Genomic DNA, 21,740 nt, shown 5'->3' with positions numbered 1-21,740 from the left:
ACTGCAGAGAAGACAATCAGCTTCCTGTTTACACCGACACGTCATCTGGATCGTTTTGGTTTTGAAATGAAAACGAGTGGCCTTCGTAGAAGGTCTGATATGGAGGACATACTATTTTCGCCACCAGAGCGTCCCGCCCTTATTGAGTCGCTGGTAGTATCCTGTTTAAGGACATTTCAGCACTCGATGAGGCCGGGATCGAACCAGGAACCTTCAAATTGCACTGCTCTACCTCCGGAGCCACACTTTCCTGTTTGCTCACAATGCCAGGTCCATAAAGAAATACTTTCTCCAGTGTGGCCTGCAAGTCAAGTCCCACTCTTGGGGCTTGACCATCCTGCAGAGCCCTGACATGACTTGAGCAACATTGGATTAACAGAAACGCAGACTGCCGGTCATGCAAACCACCAGATTACTTTATACTGTTTGGCCTCCCTTTACGTCTTCAGGTCCACACCTTATGAAAACATGTTCTCCCCATTTCCCTCCACTCTCATATTCACCCTGGCATATGTCTACTTCCTGCCCTTCTCTTTTCAATCTAAAATACCTCCTTTCTTTTCTCTCCACCCAAGCTCCCGTACATTTTTTTGGTCTTTTTCTACTCACGACTGAGCATAACTCGCCTCCTCCATCCCGCCATGCCTCTTCTTCCTCCAACCGATAATAAACATCTTCCAACTCTACCTCCAATCTAACAGGTTCAGTCCAAAACATGACTTTGACCCGCTACGTACTCTCCCCCAGCTGCTTAGCTTCCAGGGCTCATTGAAAAACTCCAGACTCCATATTTTCAGTTATTTTTAGCATCACAATAAAGTTTAACAAAACAAAAAAAAGAAACACTAACCAACATTTCCAGACATTTCACATTAAAAGTGCTTCTGCAGAGGGGAAACTGTTCCACCAACAGGGGCCTGCCAAAGCAAATGTAATCCAAAGGAAACAATAGCATGAAAACATGGATTTTCTCTTCTTTTTTTCACAAGGTGCTTTTTTAAACGAATGCTGAAATCATTTTATTTTTATTTTTTTAAAGGAAGCCAGTGACATTTGAAATAAAGAGTGGTTTTGTTGGTTTTCAAGGGAAAGTAACATCTTCCAGAAATATTGCAGGGCCGGGAAACAGATGCCTGGAGAGAGCAGGGGGATGAACTGGGTTTGTTTGGAAAGAGCCCAGATGTCATTACGTCAAGTCAGCGCTCTGTTAGCAGCTGGTGTTCAGCACGGTTACAGTAGATGTACACACTGGAGGAGATGTTAACAGTTCAGACCATCCTCAAATCACTTTACACTAATGTTAAATGTTTTTACATTTAAAACCATTACTGTCTGTACACAACATCATATGTCATAGCACTTTTATGATAAATCGAAGGGCCAGAGTATGGTTGGGAATCTCTGGTGTGAGGCCGATACGATACGCATCTCCATACACTGTTAACGATCAGATGCATTAAACATACATATGCAGCAACTACTGATGTGATTCACGACTCGATCACAATGCGTTGCGATTTGAAGCAATGTGATTCAACACGATGCGATTCAACACAGTGCAATTCGATGTGATACAATGTAATTGGACGATGCAAAGGTATGATGCAAATCAATGAGTTTGATTATTTATTAATCATCTAAAATTAAGACTTTTCACTTTGAATACACCTGCTCACAGAATTAAGGACGCTCAAGATTAAGAAGAAGTATAAGGTGTAATATGAACAACTATGCTCAACACCCAGCAGCAGGTAAGATAACTCAGCAGCGAGTAGCACAAACCAATTTTGATATTATATTATTAAAACGTGGCGAAGGGGTTTGAAGCCTTCGTTCTCTGTAACAATGTAAGACTGGATATCTTTACAAATAAAGAAGGTTACAGCGTCAGGTATTGTCTTTCATGGACTGGAGCAGTCAGACAGCGGGGCGTGGAAACAACTTGCAATACTCTGCTCACCGTCACCTCTCGTCTTGGGGGTGGAAGCTGTGAATCCGAACCTGAGGCAGGGGGAAGACGGTGAACTGACAGTCGCCTCCACGGTCGCCTCCACGGTCGCACCGCGTCGTCTTCAGGTGAGTTATGAGCTTAGTTCTACTGCCGGTGTCCTTAACAGCAGCGCGGCACATTTTGCAAACTGCACCAGACGTGTCAATGTTCCCGACTCTTTTGTGAAGCCCGTAGTGATCCCAAACTTTCTATTTGCACTCAGCTGAGCCACCGTCATGTTTTCTAATGTAACGTAGGTCCAATTTAGGAGGAATAAAAGTATCAAAATATCAAATTATTGCGTCAGTCACATTTCAAAACAAATGAAGGAAATACTATTAGTCTAATGGATCAGATTTTACCGATGAAAACATTTAATAGCCAATGCATCTCAATTCGATTTGCAGCTGCTCGACCGATGCACTCGCATCATACCGCGGATGTCTGTGTGTCCGTACGAATCGGTTCCTCTTCCCGACAGAGCTCAGGTAATAGTTGCAACATGTGCAGATGAGACAAAACCTTCAATCAGCCACATTCTGATTTCAATCAGAACCAAAGCATGAAATGTGTCGTGTGGGCATTTCTACCTGTTGGCGAGCTGAAGGACACGGTGATGTCTCCAGTGAGGTCGGCTGGGGGATAGCGGCCGTTGAGAAAAGCCGAAAACACCACAACTGTGGAGGAACCAACACCTGGAGAGAGAGAAGAGGTAAAGGTTAACATCGCCACTGAAAGAGAGAGTCCACAGGTCACTTCCTGTCTGGCTGCTGCCTCCTGTAAGAGTAAGGTAAATGAGAACTTTGTCAGATGGAGTTGTCGCCCTGCAAAAAACCTGATGTATAAGATATTCTCTCGCTCTGATTCCTTTTCAAAATGTAATCTGGCAGAGAACATTCATCAATTTATTTTGGACTGGGTTTGAGGTTTAATATTTTCTTTTTTTGGAATTCAAATTTCTATTCTTTTGTTTGTGTAACAAAACAGTGCAGCAGACACAGTACAGATCATTTTCACAGCAGAGGACGACCAACCATTATTATAAAATGAAATTAAATCAAACCATGGACATTAAAGATGTGCAGTCATGAATTACCATATGGACATTTTATTTTATGTTCCCATGTCTCAGTTGCATTTTCCCCAGCTGTTATCCATTGTGTCCATTGTTCATATGATGAAATCAAAATCATTCCAATAATCCGTTCATTTGCCGTGGATTCCAATCTTCCGATTTTGCAGACGTGATAAGACCAGCTTTTGAAATATTGAACATGATATTTGTTGTATTAGGTATCATTGAATTGTCTGCGATGGGTGTGGCGGAGTGGAATTTAGCTTATTCACCAATATTTCAAATATATCACGACTTAACCAAGAAACACTCGGTGATCATGAATTATCAGAAAGACCCATTTTATGAAGTCTAAGTGATGTCCAGTAATATCTGTGTAGTACCTTCAATATTGATTGTAAGGTCCTTCTGCTATAAAGCTTCAAGAGAAGTCACCATGTGGATTGTTGAGGTTTAATATTATTCAAAGAAAGTCTGTGCTAAGTGTAGGATTCGCTGTTTTAAGAGCTTGAGCCATACGAGGGACTAAATGTCAACCTCTGCTGCGTTGATTAAATCTAAAATATGTCCCTTGTGAGTCCCACAACTGTAAGTGCAATATTAAATCACTGGAGTTTCCCTTTAAGTAATCTGTGTTATTGCAAATGTAATTTTAACTGAGGTTTGCTTTCTTCTAGAACAGAAGTTCCTGTTTTAGTCCAACACTCATTAAAGAAAGAACATTGAACGATGGATATGGAGAGAAGGCAGCCAGCGAAACCCACACACACACACACACACACACACACACACACACACACACACACACTCTTGAAGAGTCAGCCTTTTTGAGGTGTGGACAGGACAGGATTCAGCAAAAGCAATACTAACCAGAACCCTGAATGTACACACACACACACACACACACACACACTAAACATCTCCAGGCAAGGTGAGGACGGAGGATTAACAACATTAACCAGAACTTTAACTTAAATCCAAATGTGCACACACACACACACACACACACACACACACACACACACACACACACACACACACACACACACACACACACACACACACACACACACACACACACACACACACACACACACACACACACACACACACACACACACACACACACACACACACACACACACACACACACGCACACACACACACACACACACACACTGAAATTATATGTAGCATGAGAAAGGGGCGATGACTTGTAGCTTCCCTTAAAATCCCCCAAAACTAACAGACAGAGTGAGAGAGAGAGAGAAAACAAGCTGGAGAGAAAAGGCGGGGATCAAATACAGACAGAGAGGAAAGGATATATTACAGCTAATGGCTTCATGCAGTCACACACACACATACTCACACACACACACACACACACACACACACATATACACACACACACAAGGCGGTGTGGTGGTGTAATGGGGCATGATGTTCCTGAGCTAAGCCTGTTACAGGTGACTGAACCCCGAGTATGTTTGTGTGTGTGTGTGTGTGTGTGTGTGTGTGTGTGTGTGTGTGTGTGTGTGTGAGAGTTTCTGACTGTGTGTGTTATATAGTGAATGTATTAATGGTTACAACCATTAGATGTGACCCTCTTGATCTCACTCACACAAACACAAACTGGGAGGGGGGAAGATGAGTTCTATCGGTTTGAGGATGGACAGAGCAGGAGGAGGCAAGATGGATGAGAGGAAAGAGAAAGAGAGACAAGAGACCCCCCCTCTGTCAGACGCCCTGACAGCGTGACCTGCGGGCTTTCTTCTTCTTCTCCCACAATCCTCGCCTCTCTCTACCACTCATCCCTTCCTCTTCCTCTTTCCTTTCATTTCATCCTCTCCCTCCTTCCCTCTGTATGACCAGTGGAACCCAACACTATATCTTTCGGGCCGATATCAATTGAATACTGCAGATTTGCATTGTGGAAATGGTTAATTAATGAATTCAATAAATACAATCAAAGATATTTCAGCCATTACAACTCATTCGCAACTGTATTTAAAGTTGAGTGTGTTCACACACTGACAATGAATGACAGTAGATCACCAGCAGCTGATGTCAGGGAGGATGTCAAAGAATTTAAAAAGAAAATTGTAATTATATTAATATATTAATATAATTACATATTAATGAATAGTAATTACCAATTATATAGTAAAAAACGAAAAACAGCAACAAATACAACAAAAACCTTGCTTAAAGATACGAAAACCCCAAATCTTACTCATGATAGAAAAAAAAACATTAAGAAAATCTGACAAACAAAAAACCTATAATAATAATAAATTAAGTTAAGCAGCAAATGGTCTGGGTAAAACTGTGTTATTAACATTAAATAAAAACAGTTAGTGTTCTTTTGTTATTCCTGTACTGTTAAAATGTCACTAAAATAATTTTAAAAAGCAATCTGTCGTGTTATTGTTGTGTAATAACCATATTGCACCACAAACTCTTCAGTCTTTTCCTTATCATGACGCCAGAAGCCAAACACTCCCAGTTTCCATTTTTCCTAAAACGCAGTTTGCGTGTGGACGAACACGTTTCTCCAGCTTCACCTTACAGCCTCGACCCTCCTTTTATTTCACCTTCCTCCTCTTCTCTTCCCTCACCCTCTCCCTCCCCGTCGTCCTGTCAGTCATCAGGAGGCTTTTAACCTCTGTGCCCTGGAGGTCAAACTGGTCAGACAGGTTTAAGTGCTTTAAGTGTTCCCAGGCCCATTAAGACCAACAAACAAACCAAGGAAGACACTGTGTAATCCCTCCTCCTCCCTCTCTTTCTCTGTCTGTCACTCTATCCATCTCTGTCTCTTTCTCTTCAGCTTTTCATCATATGTTCAGGCACATCTGGACAGGGGGGGGGGGGGGGGGGGGGGTTGTCGAACCTGTGAGCTCCAGGTAACATGTAGGGCCCTGTGACCTGGAGGTCCGACCCACTGAGACCGTTCAGACTGGTCCCAGTGTTCTCAGTCACATTAACCCATTAACACCACTGCCAACAAAAACAAACTCCTCGAGGGAGTCTGAAATCCCCCACTTTACTACCTCGCCTTCTTTACATCATTTTTCCCCTCCACTCTCTCTCTCTCTCTCTTGACTTTTCTCCATCTCAACTTTCTTCTCATCCTCATCTGCTGTTTTCTAATGTTTCATTGCTTCAGCACCTTATTCATCCCCAGCCTCCTCCATCTAGTTCATCTTAAGAGAAGAGAGGGAGCCCTATTCTCTCCTGCCGTTTCCACTCTCTCTCCATCACTCTCAGCCACTCTCGCACCAAAATCCCCTCTATAGCTATTAATATACTCAGTGTGAAGAATGGGACCATTTCTACTTTGTTTACTTTGTGCGGACCCAGATGATGAAAATGAATAGCCACTTGACAACATTGTTGTTGTCGAGGGAACATCCAGACTGTACAAGTTCTTTTTCCCGTCCATTTCGGGGCAGAGGATTATGAAGTCCAAATTATATCCCCATTTTATCCCTTTTAAGTTCACGTGGCCAACTAAACACACTTTACAAACACTGACATGATATATTAATGCCTTGTTGGCCCTGTTTTCAGGGCATCACCAAAAGACTGAGAGATGGAACATTTGTCTTTCTTCAAGCTGAGGTTGTGCCGAGCTCAAAATGGGAATAAAATCAGTAAAAAATGTATTTTGGTCAAAATCGGGGGCTTGAGGTTAACTTGAGAATTGTTTAGTTTTTTCTATCCAACCTCATTGTGGTCGTCTGTGTAGTGAAGTGCTGTAGCTACCCTCAGGGTTCAGGTCACAGCAACTGACAGCTCGGGTTAAACCGACTCCTGACTGTTTGGAGGAGGTTACAGGTCAAGAGGGGTGGAGATGAGGATCTATACCACACAAGGTGATGGGAAGGGGGGTGCTTGTGTGTCTTAACCATGTGCAAATAATATAAAAAAGCAAAACATTGAGAGAAAAACAAAGCAGGAGGGTGAATCTGTTCGGAGACATTCCTGGTTTGCCACCGCTTTACCCGCGTGTGTGCTAGGCATGTGTGTGAAATCACAGATCTCGTCATGTCCAGAGGCAAACGAGGGAATCTGAGGTGACGTATCGTTGTGGTGTTAAACACTAACCTTTGACCTCTGCAGGTCAGAGTCAGGTCGGATCACTGTTTAGGGTCTGCCCTGAAAACACAACCAACCTGATCTTCACTTGGCGATAAAAATGTCTGATACAGAAGTGAGTTGTATCTTCAATACTGCAGCTGAGCTCTACCATCACTACCGCGCAGACCAGAGCAAGATGGTGTTTCCCACATACCAGAAACACAATTTAAACAGAGTATATGTTAATACATGATTATATGAGAAATTGACACCACAGATGGCAGCGCCCACGTCTGGGAAATCATCATGTCGTCCATCTTTATTTACAGTCTGTGGTGTTGATCATTGTGACGTGAGGCTGCTGATGCCCCACTCAGGTTGCCCACATGTCACCACAGTTGTAAGCCATAGTTACTGTAGTTTGTGAAATAATTAGGGATGGGCTTTTCAGATTTTTTTTAATTTAGATACCAAATCGAGACAAGAGCTTCGGTTATGATTAAAAAAAAATGATGTAATGTGTTTGAGGACACGTTCCATAAAAGAATATCAGATGTGTTGGTCATGGCTGAAGGAGAGGGAGAGTGCTGCAGAGCGATATGGCGAGAGAGAAGAGATGGAGAGGGACAGGTGGTAGGGGAAAGAGGGAATTTGAAAGATGGAAGGAGAAGGACGCAGAGGTGAATGTGGGAGGGACACGGAGAGACATCGGGGTATGGCATGAGAGAGAGACCGAACAAAGGAGGCAGTGTGTGGTGAGCAGGGGATTGAGTCGCCATCTGAGACAAATAAAAACTGGAATAACAATAAAAGTCAGAAGGAGCAAGCCCCCCCCACTTACACAGGGGAGGTGATTGTTGTGAGAGTGAGAGTTAAGTGTGTGTGTTGTTACATGTATTTGGTTGAGTATTTACATCTGTGCGTGGAAGTGTGTGTACAGTATCGGTGTGTTGCCATGTGCGGGGGAAAAAAGCAGGTGAGACAGAGGAAGTGAGAGAGCGAGTGTACAGGAAGACACAGCGATGACAGACAGTATTGTGTCGCCAGTGTTTCTCTAGTGTTTACAACATTTTCCCATAACACCCGTCACCTTGTCACTGCTGCTTCCGTCTGTTTTGATTATATGATGCAAAAACAGTTTGAATGAGTCATCAAATGACATCAGGATTTTTAAAAAGGCTAAAGGAGGAACAGAAGCAAAAGAGAGAGACTGAGGGTTTTCATGAGAGAGAACCAAGCTAATAATTTCCAATCTTTTCAAAACCAGACACATTCAAACAACGATTGGCGCAAGTGTGCAGAAAATGTGTGCAGGGTTTGAACTTCTCTCTCCACAACTACTCCCGTCACTTGTCATGTGTTCAGCCGAGTGCAACACTCTGACTTCCTACCAGGAGTAAAATCATGCACTGTTATCCCCATTTCAACAACTATTTTTACCCTTCTCTTCCTATGACTGATGACATTTCCATCAAAGAGGCTGTTCAGCACGGCTAGAAAACACTTTTGCCTTCAGACGTGGCTTGACAGCACATTAGAAGAACATTTTTGTCTCCCTCCTTAATGACGCTATTAGCTGGTCTGATAATCTTACTAAAGGGCTGTTTCATTTCAATAGTTTAGCCTGAAACTGTCTGAGGGGAGCATCATTACCTCCATCAAGGAGGATTTGTTTTTCGCCCCTTTTTTGTTTGTCAGAAGGAACACGCCAAAAACTACTGGACAGATTTCCAGGAAATTTGGAAGGATGGGACAATGGCCAAGAAATAACCCATTCATTTTTGGCATGGATCCGGCAAAAGCGGTTGATTCAGGAATTCCTCGTCGCTGTGGTCAAAACTGCGGCATTTTACATTTTCATCAATTTCCCAGGGAATAATTCATGGATCTTGATGAACAAAAACAGGCATATCTAGGGGACTGATATCTATGAGTGTGTGGGATTTGGTGCGGATTGATTGAATTTAAGTGGACTGTTGGGCCTTGAAGTGACTTCAGTCTTGAATCCTCCCTTATACTGACCACATTTTAATATTGAAGCGGCTTTTACCGGAAATTGTGTTTACCACACTCACTCACTTTGCAAAAACATGCAACGTCTCAACCTAAGTTTCACGAACATGACCCACTGCAAGGTCGTGGCAACAGCAAATAATAGATGGGTTTTTTTCCCGCTTAAAAAGACGTTCCGGATCACATCTGTATGGTAATCAGTGTTAAAATATAGAGAGAACAGTCAATTAAACAACTCTTTCATAATTAACTAATGCATCATAATTACTTATTCAAATTCTGAATGATGTGGACAAAGAAAGGATATTTATTCACAATATATAATTTAATAATCATTGGTATTTTTTGTTATGCTGTTTGTCTGGCCTGTTTGTTGTAGATTTGTCTATGTAAATAAATGTAAATATTAAAAAAACAAAAAAAAGGAGCGGTCAGCTGTTGCCAGGAGCAGTTCATGTCTATCATGTCAATCAACAATGCATTTTAATTCAAAAGTTGTTATTTCTTTGAATTAACTGACAACAACCTTAAAAAGGCGGTAAATTTGAAACTTGTTCATGTCGGGTTCTGGCACAGAAAGATGATCCTGTTTCTGGTGTAGTAGTGGAAAGCAGTGGAAGTCATTCGTTATTGCTTTGTATTTTAATCAGTGATAGTCTGCATGGTTTACATCGCCCTATATTCCGTACACCAGGCATTATACCAACTGCGGCCCGGCCACTTCCCCTGCAATCCATAACCTGGGCTGCACATTCTCTGGACCAAATCATAAAGTAAACTTGTGACTGTGTGAAAGTGGGATCCAGCTCCTGTCAGCCAAATCCCGCTATTCATTAAAACTTCATTGGCCTCCATTAATCTATTCCCCCCCCAAATTTTACAGGCCTGTTGCGGATGTCAGACACTCGGTTTGGTGCCAAATGGCCACTAGGTTCCGCCACGGTGTCCTGCTGCTTAGAGATGAGCCAGGCTAATTCTGGGCCAAAGCAGGCCAGTGAGGGGTCACTGAGGTGGGAGAGGAGAGAGACAGCGTCAGACAGAAGGTGGGTGTGTTGTCGCGCTCGTGTTTCGCAGCAGTGAGCTGTTGATTGACTTGTGAAAGGCAGTGCCAGATTTCTGTGTGCAGGAAGACAAAAGAGCGTGACATAAACACACATGCAGCTACTTTCTACATCGAGTGTGTGTGCGTCTTTATTTAAACAGTAGGTTGGAGACACGTGCATGGGTTTTAGGTACTATGTGTCCATGGATGTGAATGTGTAAGTATTTATATGACTTGGGTGTGTATCTCGGTAACGTCTGCCGGTGTGTGTGTGTGTGTGTGTGTGTGTCTGCTTATGAGAGGCTTCTGAATCCGACCCTTTTGACCGCTACCTAAACTCGTGTAAACAAAGCACCTCTTCAGTGGTGTAAACGTGACGGAGCGGTGACTCACAGCCTCTGATCTCCTACATAAACAGTGAATTGCTGAGAGCTACTGCAGAGAAGAAAAACCAAACCGCACACAAATCCCAAAACTTTTTTTCCCCCCCTTCCATCCTTTTTTCGGCGTCTCCTTCAATCACTCGACTTTTGATTGAGTTTTGAGATTCTGTTTGTTTGCTTTTCATTCTCTCTTCAGACATGGAAGCTATCACTGGCTCATGAAACATACTTCCAACATCAAGTTTTTCTTCAGCTTACAGTTGGCGTTAATTAATGAGTTGGGCAGTTACACATACGAAACAAGTCATTTGTGACCTCCAGGCATGTAATGTACAGTATGTTACTGCGCTCGTGCGCTAAATAGCTAGAAGAGATACTGATCAGCAATGTTCATTTAATACCACAGTAGAAACTAGTGGTATCACATAAACACCAATATTTCAAAGTTGGAAATGGTATTGGTTGCTGTTCCAAGTTTATTTTTCAAAGCAAGGACGTTGTGGTGAGAGTATACATGGTAAACATGTTGACCACTAGGCCAAAGCAGACATCCTTGGAAGCAATAGCGATGTTATACAACACACTGTAGCGTTCCCAAGGAAGAAGGCTACGAGACTGAAGCTGGATTCGCCGGCAATTTAAATTGGAACAGTTCACAGGATACTGTGGGCGCCGTAGCCCACGCCAAAACAACAAACATTCAACCTCGCCGTGTGCTTTGAGCCCTCGAAAGTTTCCTCAACTCCGTCGCCTCCCTCGCTCGCTCCGAGAACGACAACAATTCACCCGTATCTGCCAACCATGGAGTGATACGGATACGGAACGGCGCAAACTGATTTAACGTCATAGCCATTATATACGCTCATTATATCACGGCTATGAATCAGATCGCTTGATTTGAGCTACCCATTTTATAATTATTCTATATATAACTATAATTTTAACAACCTGTGTGTGTGTGTACAAAATAATTCAAAAATGCAGATTTTCACCAGACTTGGTGGGAATATTACCTGGGAGGGCATCTCCAGATGATTAACTTTTTGGAGCTGATCTGTCATGGCGGCGCCCTGCTGACAACAGGGGGCAGCCTGCACAGCAAAAGCGCTAGTTCATACTGAATCACTGAACAGTAAAATGTTTGATGCTTTAAGGCTGCAGCTGTGGCCCAGGAGAGAGGGAGAGGGTCCAGAACCAGAAGGCCAATGGGACTGTCGGTGTATGAATGAAAGATGGATAGAAAAAGTGCTGTATGAATGTGTGGGTGAATGGGTAGGCATTAATTGTACTGTTAAAAGCTGTGGGTGGTTGATTAGAATAGAAAAGCCCCATGTAAATATAATTCATTTATCATTTAAAGGACCACCAGCACAGGTTTGATTTTCTCCCGGCAATGATGGTGGTCAGTCTGATAGACGGTCGATGTGATTGTGAGAGAAAGAGCGCTGCACACAGCTCTACAATGAAGCAACGGCACAACACCTCTAATGTATTTTTAAAAAATATATCCTTATGAGACTCTGGAATGAAAAATATGGTATAAAGAATATGTGTATACTAGCCTATATAAAACGCACATGCAGGGTGTGCATCGCCCTCCGATGCTTATGTTATGTTATATACAGCAAGAGCCTGACAACACACTAAATGCTGCAGCAATATGGAATATCAAAATAACAAGACTGACTAAAATAAATGTGTTAATTAAATATAATAGCCTGAGCTACATCTCTGAGCTCCTCTTGCTCTGACCGGCTGCTCCTTGCTGATCATTGGTCAAGGCCGGGGGTCGAGGGCCATTGTGTTTCCTGCCCCAAAGATTTGGAGTTTACCATTTACAATGAAGCGGTCGCCTTCTGCAGACCTGTTAAAGGGTGAACTGAAGACCAACATGTTTTCTCAGGCTTTTTAAGCGTCTATACAAGTTTAAACAACTTGAATTAAAAAAATCTTATTGATGGTTCTGCAGATTTCCACTAGAGTTTTCCACCTAGAGTTGCGATATTGCATTTGTGTGGAGAAGTGCAGTTATAAAAACTGATGGAGCACAGGATAAGAACATGCTGAGTACATGGACGTGGAAATATTAAAGCTAAGAAATAATAAATACAAAACACGTGCAGCGTAAAATATGTCAAATATGAAATGAAAGTCATAAATGAAATGGAAGCTGGAATTGAAACAAGAATTTACAGCAAATATGCTGCGTGTTGTGCAAAAATGCATGATGTTTGCATTAAGAGTTGTAGAGGTCATGTCCAGTGTATTTACAGATAAGTGGTAAAACGCATCAGATTTCTGCATCATGAATCATGGGGAAGCAGTGGTCAGTTTGATTCAGCGCTCGGAATAAACGGATGGTGTTTCGCTCGCCTGAGAATGCTGCTCACATCTTGAAATCATAAATTCACAATCCATACTGGTCCTTGTCAAAACTCTTAGAGAAGAACTCCTCTGTGATGGATGATGGTTTCAGAAAAAGTACGGGGCAGTTTCAGAAGAAAAATCTTTTTCTTTTCTTTTTGAAGACACCCTCCATGTTACTATAACCTGGACCTTATAAAAAGAAACCTCTAGTGTTATTCAAACCCTAATGTTGACAAGTCTGTTAATTATAAGACAAAATGCTTGTATTTGGCTTAAATTTAAGACAGCAAAATCTCAACCAACAAACTGTGCTGAGGTCAGAAAAAAGTATATTCCTGTATTGACAGGAGGAAGATAATTGTCTGGTTTGTCAATCAGTAATCTAATGGTGTGTTTCATTGTTTAATCACGCAACTGCTTTCCATTGCTTCAAGATAAAAATGCACCAACAATGTGCCTGACCACACATCAGGCCCATGGGTGCTCATGCAAGTGCATTTGCAATGTGGGAACTGGATGGGAAAATAACAATGAATCTTGCAAAGACATTTGAGTCACACTTGTTACCTTCGCCAAGGAGGTTCTGTTTTCACCCCTGTGTGTTTGTTTGTTGGTTTGTCAGCAGGAATAAGCAAAAACTACTGAACTGATTTACACAAAACTTGCTTGAAAGATGGGACATTTTCATCATTTTCTCAGGAAATAATTCATGGATCTTGATGACAGAAAAATCAGGCACATTAAGGGGACTGATATCTATAATATATCTCGAGATCAGAGTAAAAATCTGGAACTAGAGGATTTAATTGTGCTTTCATAAGGGGATGGTTATGCGCTCTACTGAGCGCCATTTAAGTTGTTACATTGCTCTGGGTGTAAGATGGGGCCCTTAGTGTTAATGCAGCAGCACCATCAAATGAGGCACACTTTTAGTGTGGGAGGATAATATATTTCAGTCACCACAACTCTGAGCTCACTGACTGAACCCAAAAACAGGACCTCAGGTTTTAGGTGGAACCTCGTCCTACTTTTCCAGTAGGGAAACGCCCATAGTTTAGTTGTCTTGCTGAGAAAGAAGACAGACATGTCCATCAGACCATAGAAAACAAACTGTAAGCGTTGACCCGGCACAGTCAGAGTTAGGACCAAGAGGCAGTGCAAGGTACCAACACTGCTTGGGTTAGAGGTTTCCCTCCCAATGGTGCCCCAGAATGAAAAAATCTGTTCTCACGGTACTATGAGGATCTTCTGATAAAAGACTCCCCTAGCTGGTTTACATTACACACACTGTAAAATTACTCTTGCACATCTGTGCAAGTGGTGTAAAGAGGAAACACGCAGATCTGTACGACAGCTCAAAGCAAATGGTTCACATTGTGTTATGGGGCGGGTGATGTTCTTTTAACGAGCCGACAGCAGATATCAGTGTGTGTGGGGTTTGTAAGGCTGTGTGTACGCAGTGTCTGGGAGAGCTGGATCAAAGTCACTGACGTCTGGTCGAGGTAACCGAACCTCACCAACAGCTAGACGACAGAACGCATAGAAGACGGACTGATAAGAGCTGAACAAACACACGCAGACTCACACCTCTGACTCCCTGAGTCAGAGGTGTCAGTCTGAGTGTGTGTGTCTGTTCAGGCTGCGGAGGAGGATGTGATGAAGGACATGGGAAAAGCTGAGAAAATGATTGTGTGTGTGGGTGTGTGTGTGTGTAAGAGAGAGAGAAAGGCAGCGAAAAACAAACGAGATTGTGGACGTTAGATGATGACAGATCTTACACAAAACCGGCTGCATAAATTGCACTCAGTACTCTGTTACTATAAAAAAAAAGATAATGTTCATTATGCCTCAACTCTAAATTACTTCATTTGTATTGATTTGTAATGTTTTGTGTAATCCTGAGGGAGCTTCTTCAAATCAAGCCTCAACAAAAACATAAAATTACCAGCGACCAACCAGTCGTCCATTTCGTCTTCTGTTCCTCAGTTATGGTTTTGAATAATGGTTATTGCAGAACATTATGATGTCTCAGTGAAGTTGACCTTTGACTTTTTGGATATAGAATGTCATCACTTCATAATTTGATCCTATTCAAGTGGAATTTTGTCATAATTAGGGTGTAATGTTTGAGTCATGGACCAACAAACTTGTTGGTGTTTGTATTTTGAGTGGACGTAGCCGTCATGTCGTCCAACTTTGTATACAATCCATGCGATGGATACAATATCTTGGACACGTACTATGTTATTCTAGTGAGGTATTTGTTCAACTCAGATAGAACAGAGGGAACAATTAAAGGATAAAGTCACACAAATTCAAACAAACACACACAAAACCACACTAACAAACACACAAACAAAGACAGGTGTGACAGACTGACCCATTGGCTCGAGGACAAACTGGTCCTGAGTGACGGCCAGAGGAGGCTGAACGCCGACGGTCAGCTTAGAGGACTGCACAACACAACTGGCCTTCACCTTCACCTGGGGAGCGAACAACGAGGAGGTGAGACGAGGAGAGGACGCAAGAGCATTCAGTATCAGACGAGTAGCGTGGTGTCATCAGCAGCTCACCTGAATGGTCACTGAAGGGATGGGCAGACCATCGACATCTTGGATCAGGGCTTGCTGTAGACAAAAAAAGAGTGATGAATCTACTGCGTCTACGTGCGTGTTCTTGTGGTAGAAAAAGTGTGTGTCTTTGTGCGTTTACCGAGGGGCTGTCCACGCTGGAGGACACAGAAGCTTTAACCGTCAGCTCCTCCTCAGCGTCAGGCTTACGGAGGATGTCTGAAATAACAAATGAACAAAAGGAAAAAGTATTAAACAATATGAATTGCATGTAATGAAAAATCATGTGGACATGACAACATACATGTACCACATTTGGCCATGTTTCGTTTCATGAACACAAGAGTGAAGATAACCCGCTTGTCTCGAATTATAAAAATTACTTTTGAATTTATTTTGAAGATGTAAAGAAAGATTAAGGTAAAAGCAAAGAAAGAGTGTGTCACGTGTGACGCTAAAGTTGCATCTTTGCATTGTCTTTGTATGTAAAGTCATTGCCTGAAAAATTTACTTTCCGTTTGGCATGAACGCACAATTAGAGTTACTCAATATAAAGTTTTACAAGTGTTTAAACTGTGAAACATTAAAGGGATTGATCTACGTTCTTAAACTGGTGGGAATTTGAGGTACTGTGGTGCCCCCAGTGGTTGCGTCTTAAAAATCTTGTAACATGGTTGTTATGCAGAGTTCTCATCAGTTTTTACAGATTCCCTGTTTAGGCTCTCTGCAGTCACCTACCCTGAGTCCTTGTGGCCTCTCGGATGAACTTCTGCAGCTTCTTCATCTCGGCGTCCACCTGCTCATAGTCGGCCTCCCTGGCATCCACCTTGGGCGTGGTGAAAAAGGAGGGGTCTGTGCCCATGTACGAGCACAGGAGGTGACCGTCTGAACTAAGACTGACCACAACTCCCTTTAACTCGCTGGAGAGGAGAGAAGAGGAGAGGGTTTGTTTAATGCTTCGAGAGAAAAAAAAATGCAAAGTTCAGAATAGGTTTGTGATTTGAAACGAGTTGGAAAGAGGGAGAGGACGAGGAAGTACTGAATGATGCAGTCATGTATTTTAACGGAGTGTATGTGTGCGTATTAACTGGTTGCAGATGTGTTGCTATTCTAGACCAATGAGGCGGTAACACACACACAAACACACACGGGGATCAGGTCTAGAGCAGCAGCCGACTCCACACCTGCACAGGAGGGCGTCTGAGGGGGCATAAAACTTTCACTTTAACTGCTGCGGAATCACACACTCAGTCACTCACACACACACACACACACACACATATTCATGACGACAGCTCTCACTCACTAAAACACACAGACACACACATTTCCCTCCCAACCCTCTCAGAAAATGAGTTCCCACTAAAGTGTTGATCATAAATAGGAACAGACAAATAGACAAGAGGAAACAGCCGCTGCTGTCGGATATGTTAACTGTAGCTATGACATGCTGTACATGACACTAAGCACTGCAGAATATTACAGCTATTATAGCAATTTATGCTTAGTTTAAATACAATGTTGAGGCCAGTAGGCTCCTCAAAAAGCTAAAACTTTAAAAAATGAAACAGAATCAAGTTACCAGGCATAAAATAATAATTGTTACAACTTAGAAAAGACAAAAATGACATGTATCCAGTGTCTGAGACATGGAAGGAAATTGTGAACTGTGAAATGGAGAAAAAAAAGAAGACTTGCTGCTCTTTTCAACTGCGACTCCATGTTAAATACCCTTGGAAGCAGGGTATTGTTTTCTGCCGTGTGTGTGTGTTTGTGTGTGTACAAAGTAACTCAAGCATGTATGGACAGATTTATTACTTTACATATAACTTCTGGAGTCGATTGGTCAAAAGGTCAGACAAATATGGTCTGAAACACACATTTACAAGGTATCACCGCAAAAAAACTGACAATCTCAAGATTATATTGATCAGAAAATTATTCCCCATCGTATGACGTCATGCTTCAAAAAATGAATTTTTACAGGTATCACAGCATTCTATAGAACTACAGTATAAACACGACCTGAGGCTTATATAGATGATCATGATCCTATGGTTGGAATGATGTCATCATGACATCACTATGAAGTCAGATAATTTCACCATGTTGTGTAATAATGTATTGATTTAGATTAGAGGGGCAATTTACATCTTATCTGGATTAACCAATCATTAGTCATCAAGTGGTATGAATGACCGCATTATGAAATAGCATTATAACAATATTAAAAAGTTAGCATTGCCTATCTGGCATATAATATATACAGTTCTAACGCAGGTTGTGCATTGCCCGTCTGATGCTTTTTTATTGTTGGTGCATCGAGTTGCTTCCTTTTATCCACTGAATCACCACTTATCCTTTCTGATGTTTCTTATTATTGTTGGTAATACTAATTAATGCACCTCTGGTTCTCATCTTCGACAGCTGTTTTTTTTTTTCCCGACTGGGTCTAATTTTTGCAACCTGCAGCTGATGAGGACAGCCACAGACAGACGGACCATTTAATTGTGAGTTTGCATAATTAAAAATTCAATATTGCCTTCAAAAGAACAACGCAAACACTCATGGGGAAACTGTTGTTAATGACAAACAGCCACCGAAAGCTCCCGGAGCCATTGTGTGTGTTTGTTTAGTGTATATCGGTGTGTGTGTGTGTGTGTATGTGTGTGTGTGTTCCTCTCCCACACTCTGTGCAGTGTGCTGACATAGCGCTGAACAAGATGATTACTATCAAGTGCTCTAAAACAACACAGCCTCAAACTAAACCAAGCAGCTATTCAGACACGCACTATCTCCTGCATCTACAGCACACACACACACACACACACACACACACACACACACACACACACACACACACACACACACACACACACACACACACACACACACACACACACACACACACACACACACACACACAAACACAAACACACACACACACAGAAACCACATCATTTGTCAGCCGTGTTTTTGTTTTGCGTCGTAATTGTATAAAATTGTGGTTTGATTGGAGTTGTTCGGAAAAGGCCAAATTATTGGCTACAGCTGACCCCTCCCTGCTCGGCTCTGATTGGCCAGATGAAAGACATTGTCGGGTAATTTCCTGTCAAAAGTAACACACTGGATTTCACAGGCTGATAAATACAATTGCATTCCTACTGAGTGTATGCGTGCGTTTACATGTGTAGTCCTTGGTGGACATGAGCCGTGAGCCTTCATGAGTGTGTTTGTACTTTTAACAACCAGCAAAAAAGGAACACAAAAGGAATAATTAGTTCTCCCTTAAAGTAGCACTAAGGTGGTTCTCCTTAGTTTCCAAACCTTTTCCTACTCTTTCTATCTCCAGTGTTTCCTCAAACACATCTGTCTTCACAGTGAAGTAAATAGTAACATCAGATGTACGTACGGGAAGTTGGCGACGCGAACGGCCACGGGCACAAAGGAGAGCTGCGCCGCCCACTTCAGAGTCACATCCTGGTAAATCAGCAGCATGTTGGTGTGGTTACCTAGCAATAGGTTGGTTGAGCCATCCGTCACTAGAGGAGACAAAAAATAAGACAAATTGTTAGATGGAAGAACAACAGCCAGAACGTCTTGTCAAACCAAGTTCGTTTCATACATTTAGTTAGCAACTGTAGGAAAAGGGTCATGCTCACATTATTGAAACCAAATCAGAATCACTGTGGGAGACACAAGTAGTGAGAGCAACTCAAAGATATTTCTCATAAGCGATGCGATGAGTGCTTTTCTTTTCCTTCCTGTCTGGTTGATTCATGTCACTTGTCAGACTAGATTCAACGTTTTCCGGGTTGGCAAACATATCACACTCACATCTTGTATTCTTGTAGGGGATCATTTGTAAAACTCTAACTTATCATAGACTTTGTCAGATTCAGAGCTGATTCAGAGGTCAAGTCTGTCAAAGACTGACGGAGTCAAACTTTCAGATGAAACTTGACCTCTTCTTTTGGCCTGGTACTTTCTTCACTTCTGAAGATCTTGACCTCAAAAAGAAAAAATAAACTTCCCCCATGCTAAATACTTAACAGAAAAACTTCAAGTAGACGACATAAAAGTGTTTTTTTTTTTTCTTTTTTCCCTCTTCTTTCTCTTGCAAGTATGCACATATGAGAAAAAAGGAGTACTTCCATATGCTGTCTGCATTTATGAATTCTGGGTACAAGGTCTGAACAAGCTTATGCAGATGTTTAGGTATTGGAGAGGGTTTACCATTAATAGCGCCAAAATGAATTATCCCACTGACCTACAGCTCATTTAATTTAAACTCATAAAAATATAATCAGAACAAAGATTTCTTTGTGAGCTCAAACCCCCAGATGAGATATAATATCTGCCACACACGTGTTATTGGTTCTACAATAGAAAACCTTACTTTGCTGTGATGATTAAACTTAGTCATTTATGGTTGGAAACCCAGCCTGAGTTCCAGAGGAGCATAAATCCGAGGGTTTTTGTCTGTGATTTTTGGTTTTGGAAAACAGTGGCACATAGTCACATATCCCCAAAAAAAAACATGGAGCACAGAAATAAATAAATTCCTGTGGTGGGTGGCATTGCCCTTTAAGATGAGCGCAACTTGTGCTGTCCTGTAAAGACAAAATAATGTCCTTTTATATCTCACATGTGGTTTGTACGTAGAATTTTTTTCATCAAGATCTCAAATTCTAAGACAAGGTCAGTTTTTTGTCCATGTATAAATGAAGTGAGATATATAATCTTGTGTGACTAGTGGCTAGAAAACATTAAATATAAATACGAATGCTTTTCTACTCGAACACACACACACACACGTCCAGTCGATCCCACCAATGGTGCAGTTACCACCTAGAGAGATCTGAGGTGACGGCCACACGCAAAACAAACACGCACAGTTGAATACACAAGGCATAATATAGTACCGGCGGTCAGCAGGGTGGTGCAGCGCAGGGGTCAAAATGACAGAGTGTGTGTTGGTGCCACATCAAAGTAAACACACACCTTCTATCTCGGCATCAGCATTATAATTACAACCTAATTATAAAGGTCCAATTCCAAACATTAGTTCCTTTTCTACAACCCTTTCCCTCTGCTCTTATCTCCACGTCCCCTTCCTTTCTTTCTCCATCTCGCCTCTTCCCTCCCCCTGAAGTTAATCACAGCATTTAAATGCTTTTAAAGTGTAAAAACAAAGAAAATACATCAGATTTCACATCGTTGTCCGCCATCTTTGGAATTCCAGGAGACATGATAATACGCAAGCAGTGAAGCAGTGAACCAGTGAATGACCTCATTGTTATCATGTTGTCGGTACCGTGTTGTCAGCCTCAGATATACCTCAAAGAAGGCACAAAATAAATCAAATTAAATGATGAAGTAGAGCAAGATGGGATTGGACATAACTGGAGCTATCACTACAACTACACGTTGTCATTATCGTAACAATTTCACATTATGATAGAATAATAAATATAAAGATGAGTGAGACATTTTGAGGAAAACCCAAGTCTCTGGAATGCTGCTGGAGATATTCTTTCATATCCAGATTTTTTGGCAATCAAGATGAGTGCTGGGCAGGACGTCGCCACAGTATATCCCATATGTAGTCAGTTGGACTGGTAGCCATTCCATAAGATTCATCATGGAACGTCCGGTGAGCTGTCATGGCCTAATCTGCGTTAATCGGTCACTCACTGTGACTTTCTAGAAATTTGGATCGCATCGTTTCATTTCAGAGGAAGTTACGTTGCATCTTACTGTGGTTTGAACCATGGGACCTGAACTTTGGCCGGAGTGTTTCGGCTGAGAAGTCGAGCCAGTAAAGTTTTGTGAGACAGAAAGGAACAGACAGACAGACAGAGGGAGGGAGGTAGATGGGGAGGTTGAGGGCTGTGGTCCAGCTGAGGCAGCTGTGAGGCTGAGGGCCAGAAGGAAAGAGTTAGGAAACGCTCAAGAGATCACCTTTGTCTATCCTCATCTGCACCGCACTCTCAACTATGACAGTTCTGTAGAGATCGACTAATAGTTATCTGGCTTCGTACCATAGGAGAACCTTTACTGAATGATGGGTGGCAGCTCTGACAGTCACTTAGTCATTAAATGTTGGCCTTGTAACAATAAACCAAAGTATGGACGCAGAAGTTTGCATCAGCTCTCTGCTCCCAGGAGTCCGTCTGTCTTTCCACCATGTGGGAATTTTCATGCTGTTTTGATTGTT

The 21,740-nt window shown here is 42.1% G+C and overlaps 1 protein-coding gene across 2 annotated transcripts in view; it reads right to left on the bottom strand.

Moving 5' to 3' along the window:
- The window catches only part of bbs9 (Bardet-Biedl syndrome 9), a 171,393-nt gene that overhangs the window by 123,714 nt on the left and 25,939 nt on the right, over positions 1-21,740 (bottom strand). For both annotated transcript variants that reach the window (XM_035608693.2, XM_035608694.2), the window contains exons 9-14: positions 18,933-19,062; positions 16,259-16,440; positions 15,663-15,739; positions 15,524-15,577; positions 15,331-15,433; positions 2,581-2,685 (exon numbers count right to left, since the gene is read on the bottom strand). In XM_035608693.2, the coding sequence (XP_035464586.1) occupies positions 2,581-2,685; positions 15,331-15,433; positions 15,524-15,577; positions 15,663-15,739; positions 16,259-16,440; positions 18,933-19,062 (651 nt within the window). The remainder of the gene's footprint in view (positions 1-2,580; positions 2,686-15,330; positions 15,434-15,523; positions 15,578-15,662; positions 15,740-16,258; positions 16,441-18,932; positions 19,063-21,740) is intronic.

This window comes from Scophthalmus maximus, chromosome 10 (assembly GCF_022379125.1).
Source record: "Scophthalmus maximus strain ysfricsl-2021 chromosome 10, ASM2237912v1, whole genome shotgun sequence".
Classification (NCBI taxonomy): Eukaryota; Metazoa; Chordata; class Actinopteri; order Pleuronectiformes; family Scophthalmidae; genus Scophthalmus; species Scophthalmus maximus.
Note: the sequence above shows the minus strand (reverse complement) of the source record. Positions and strands in the feature narration are given on the sequence as shown.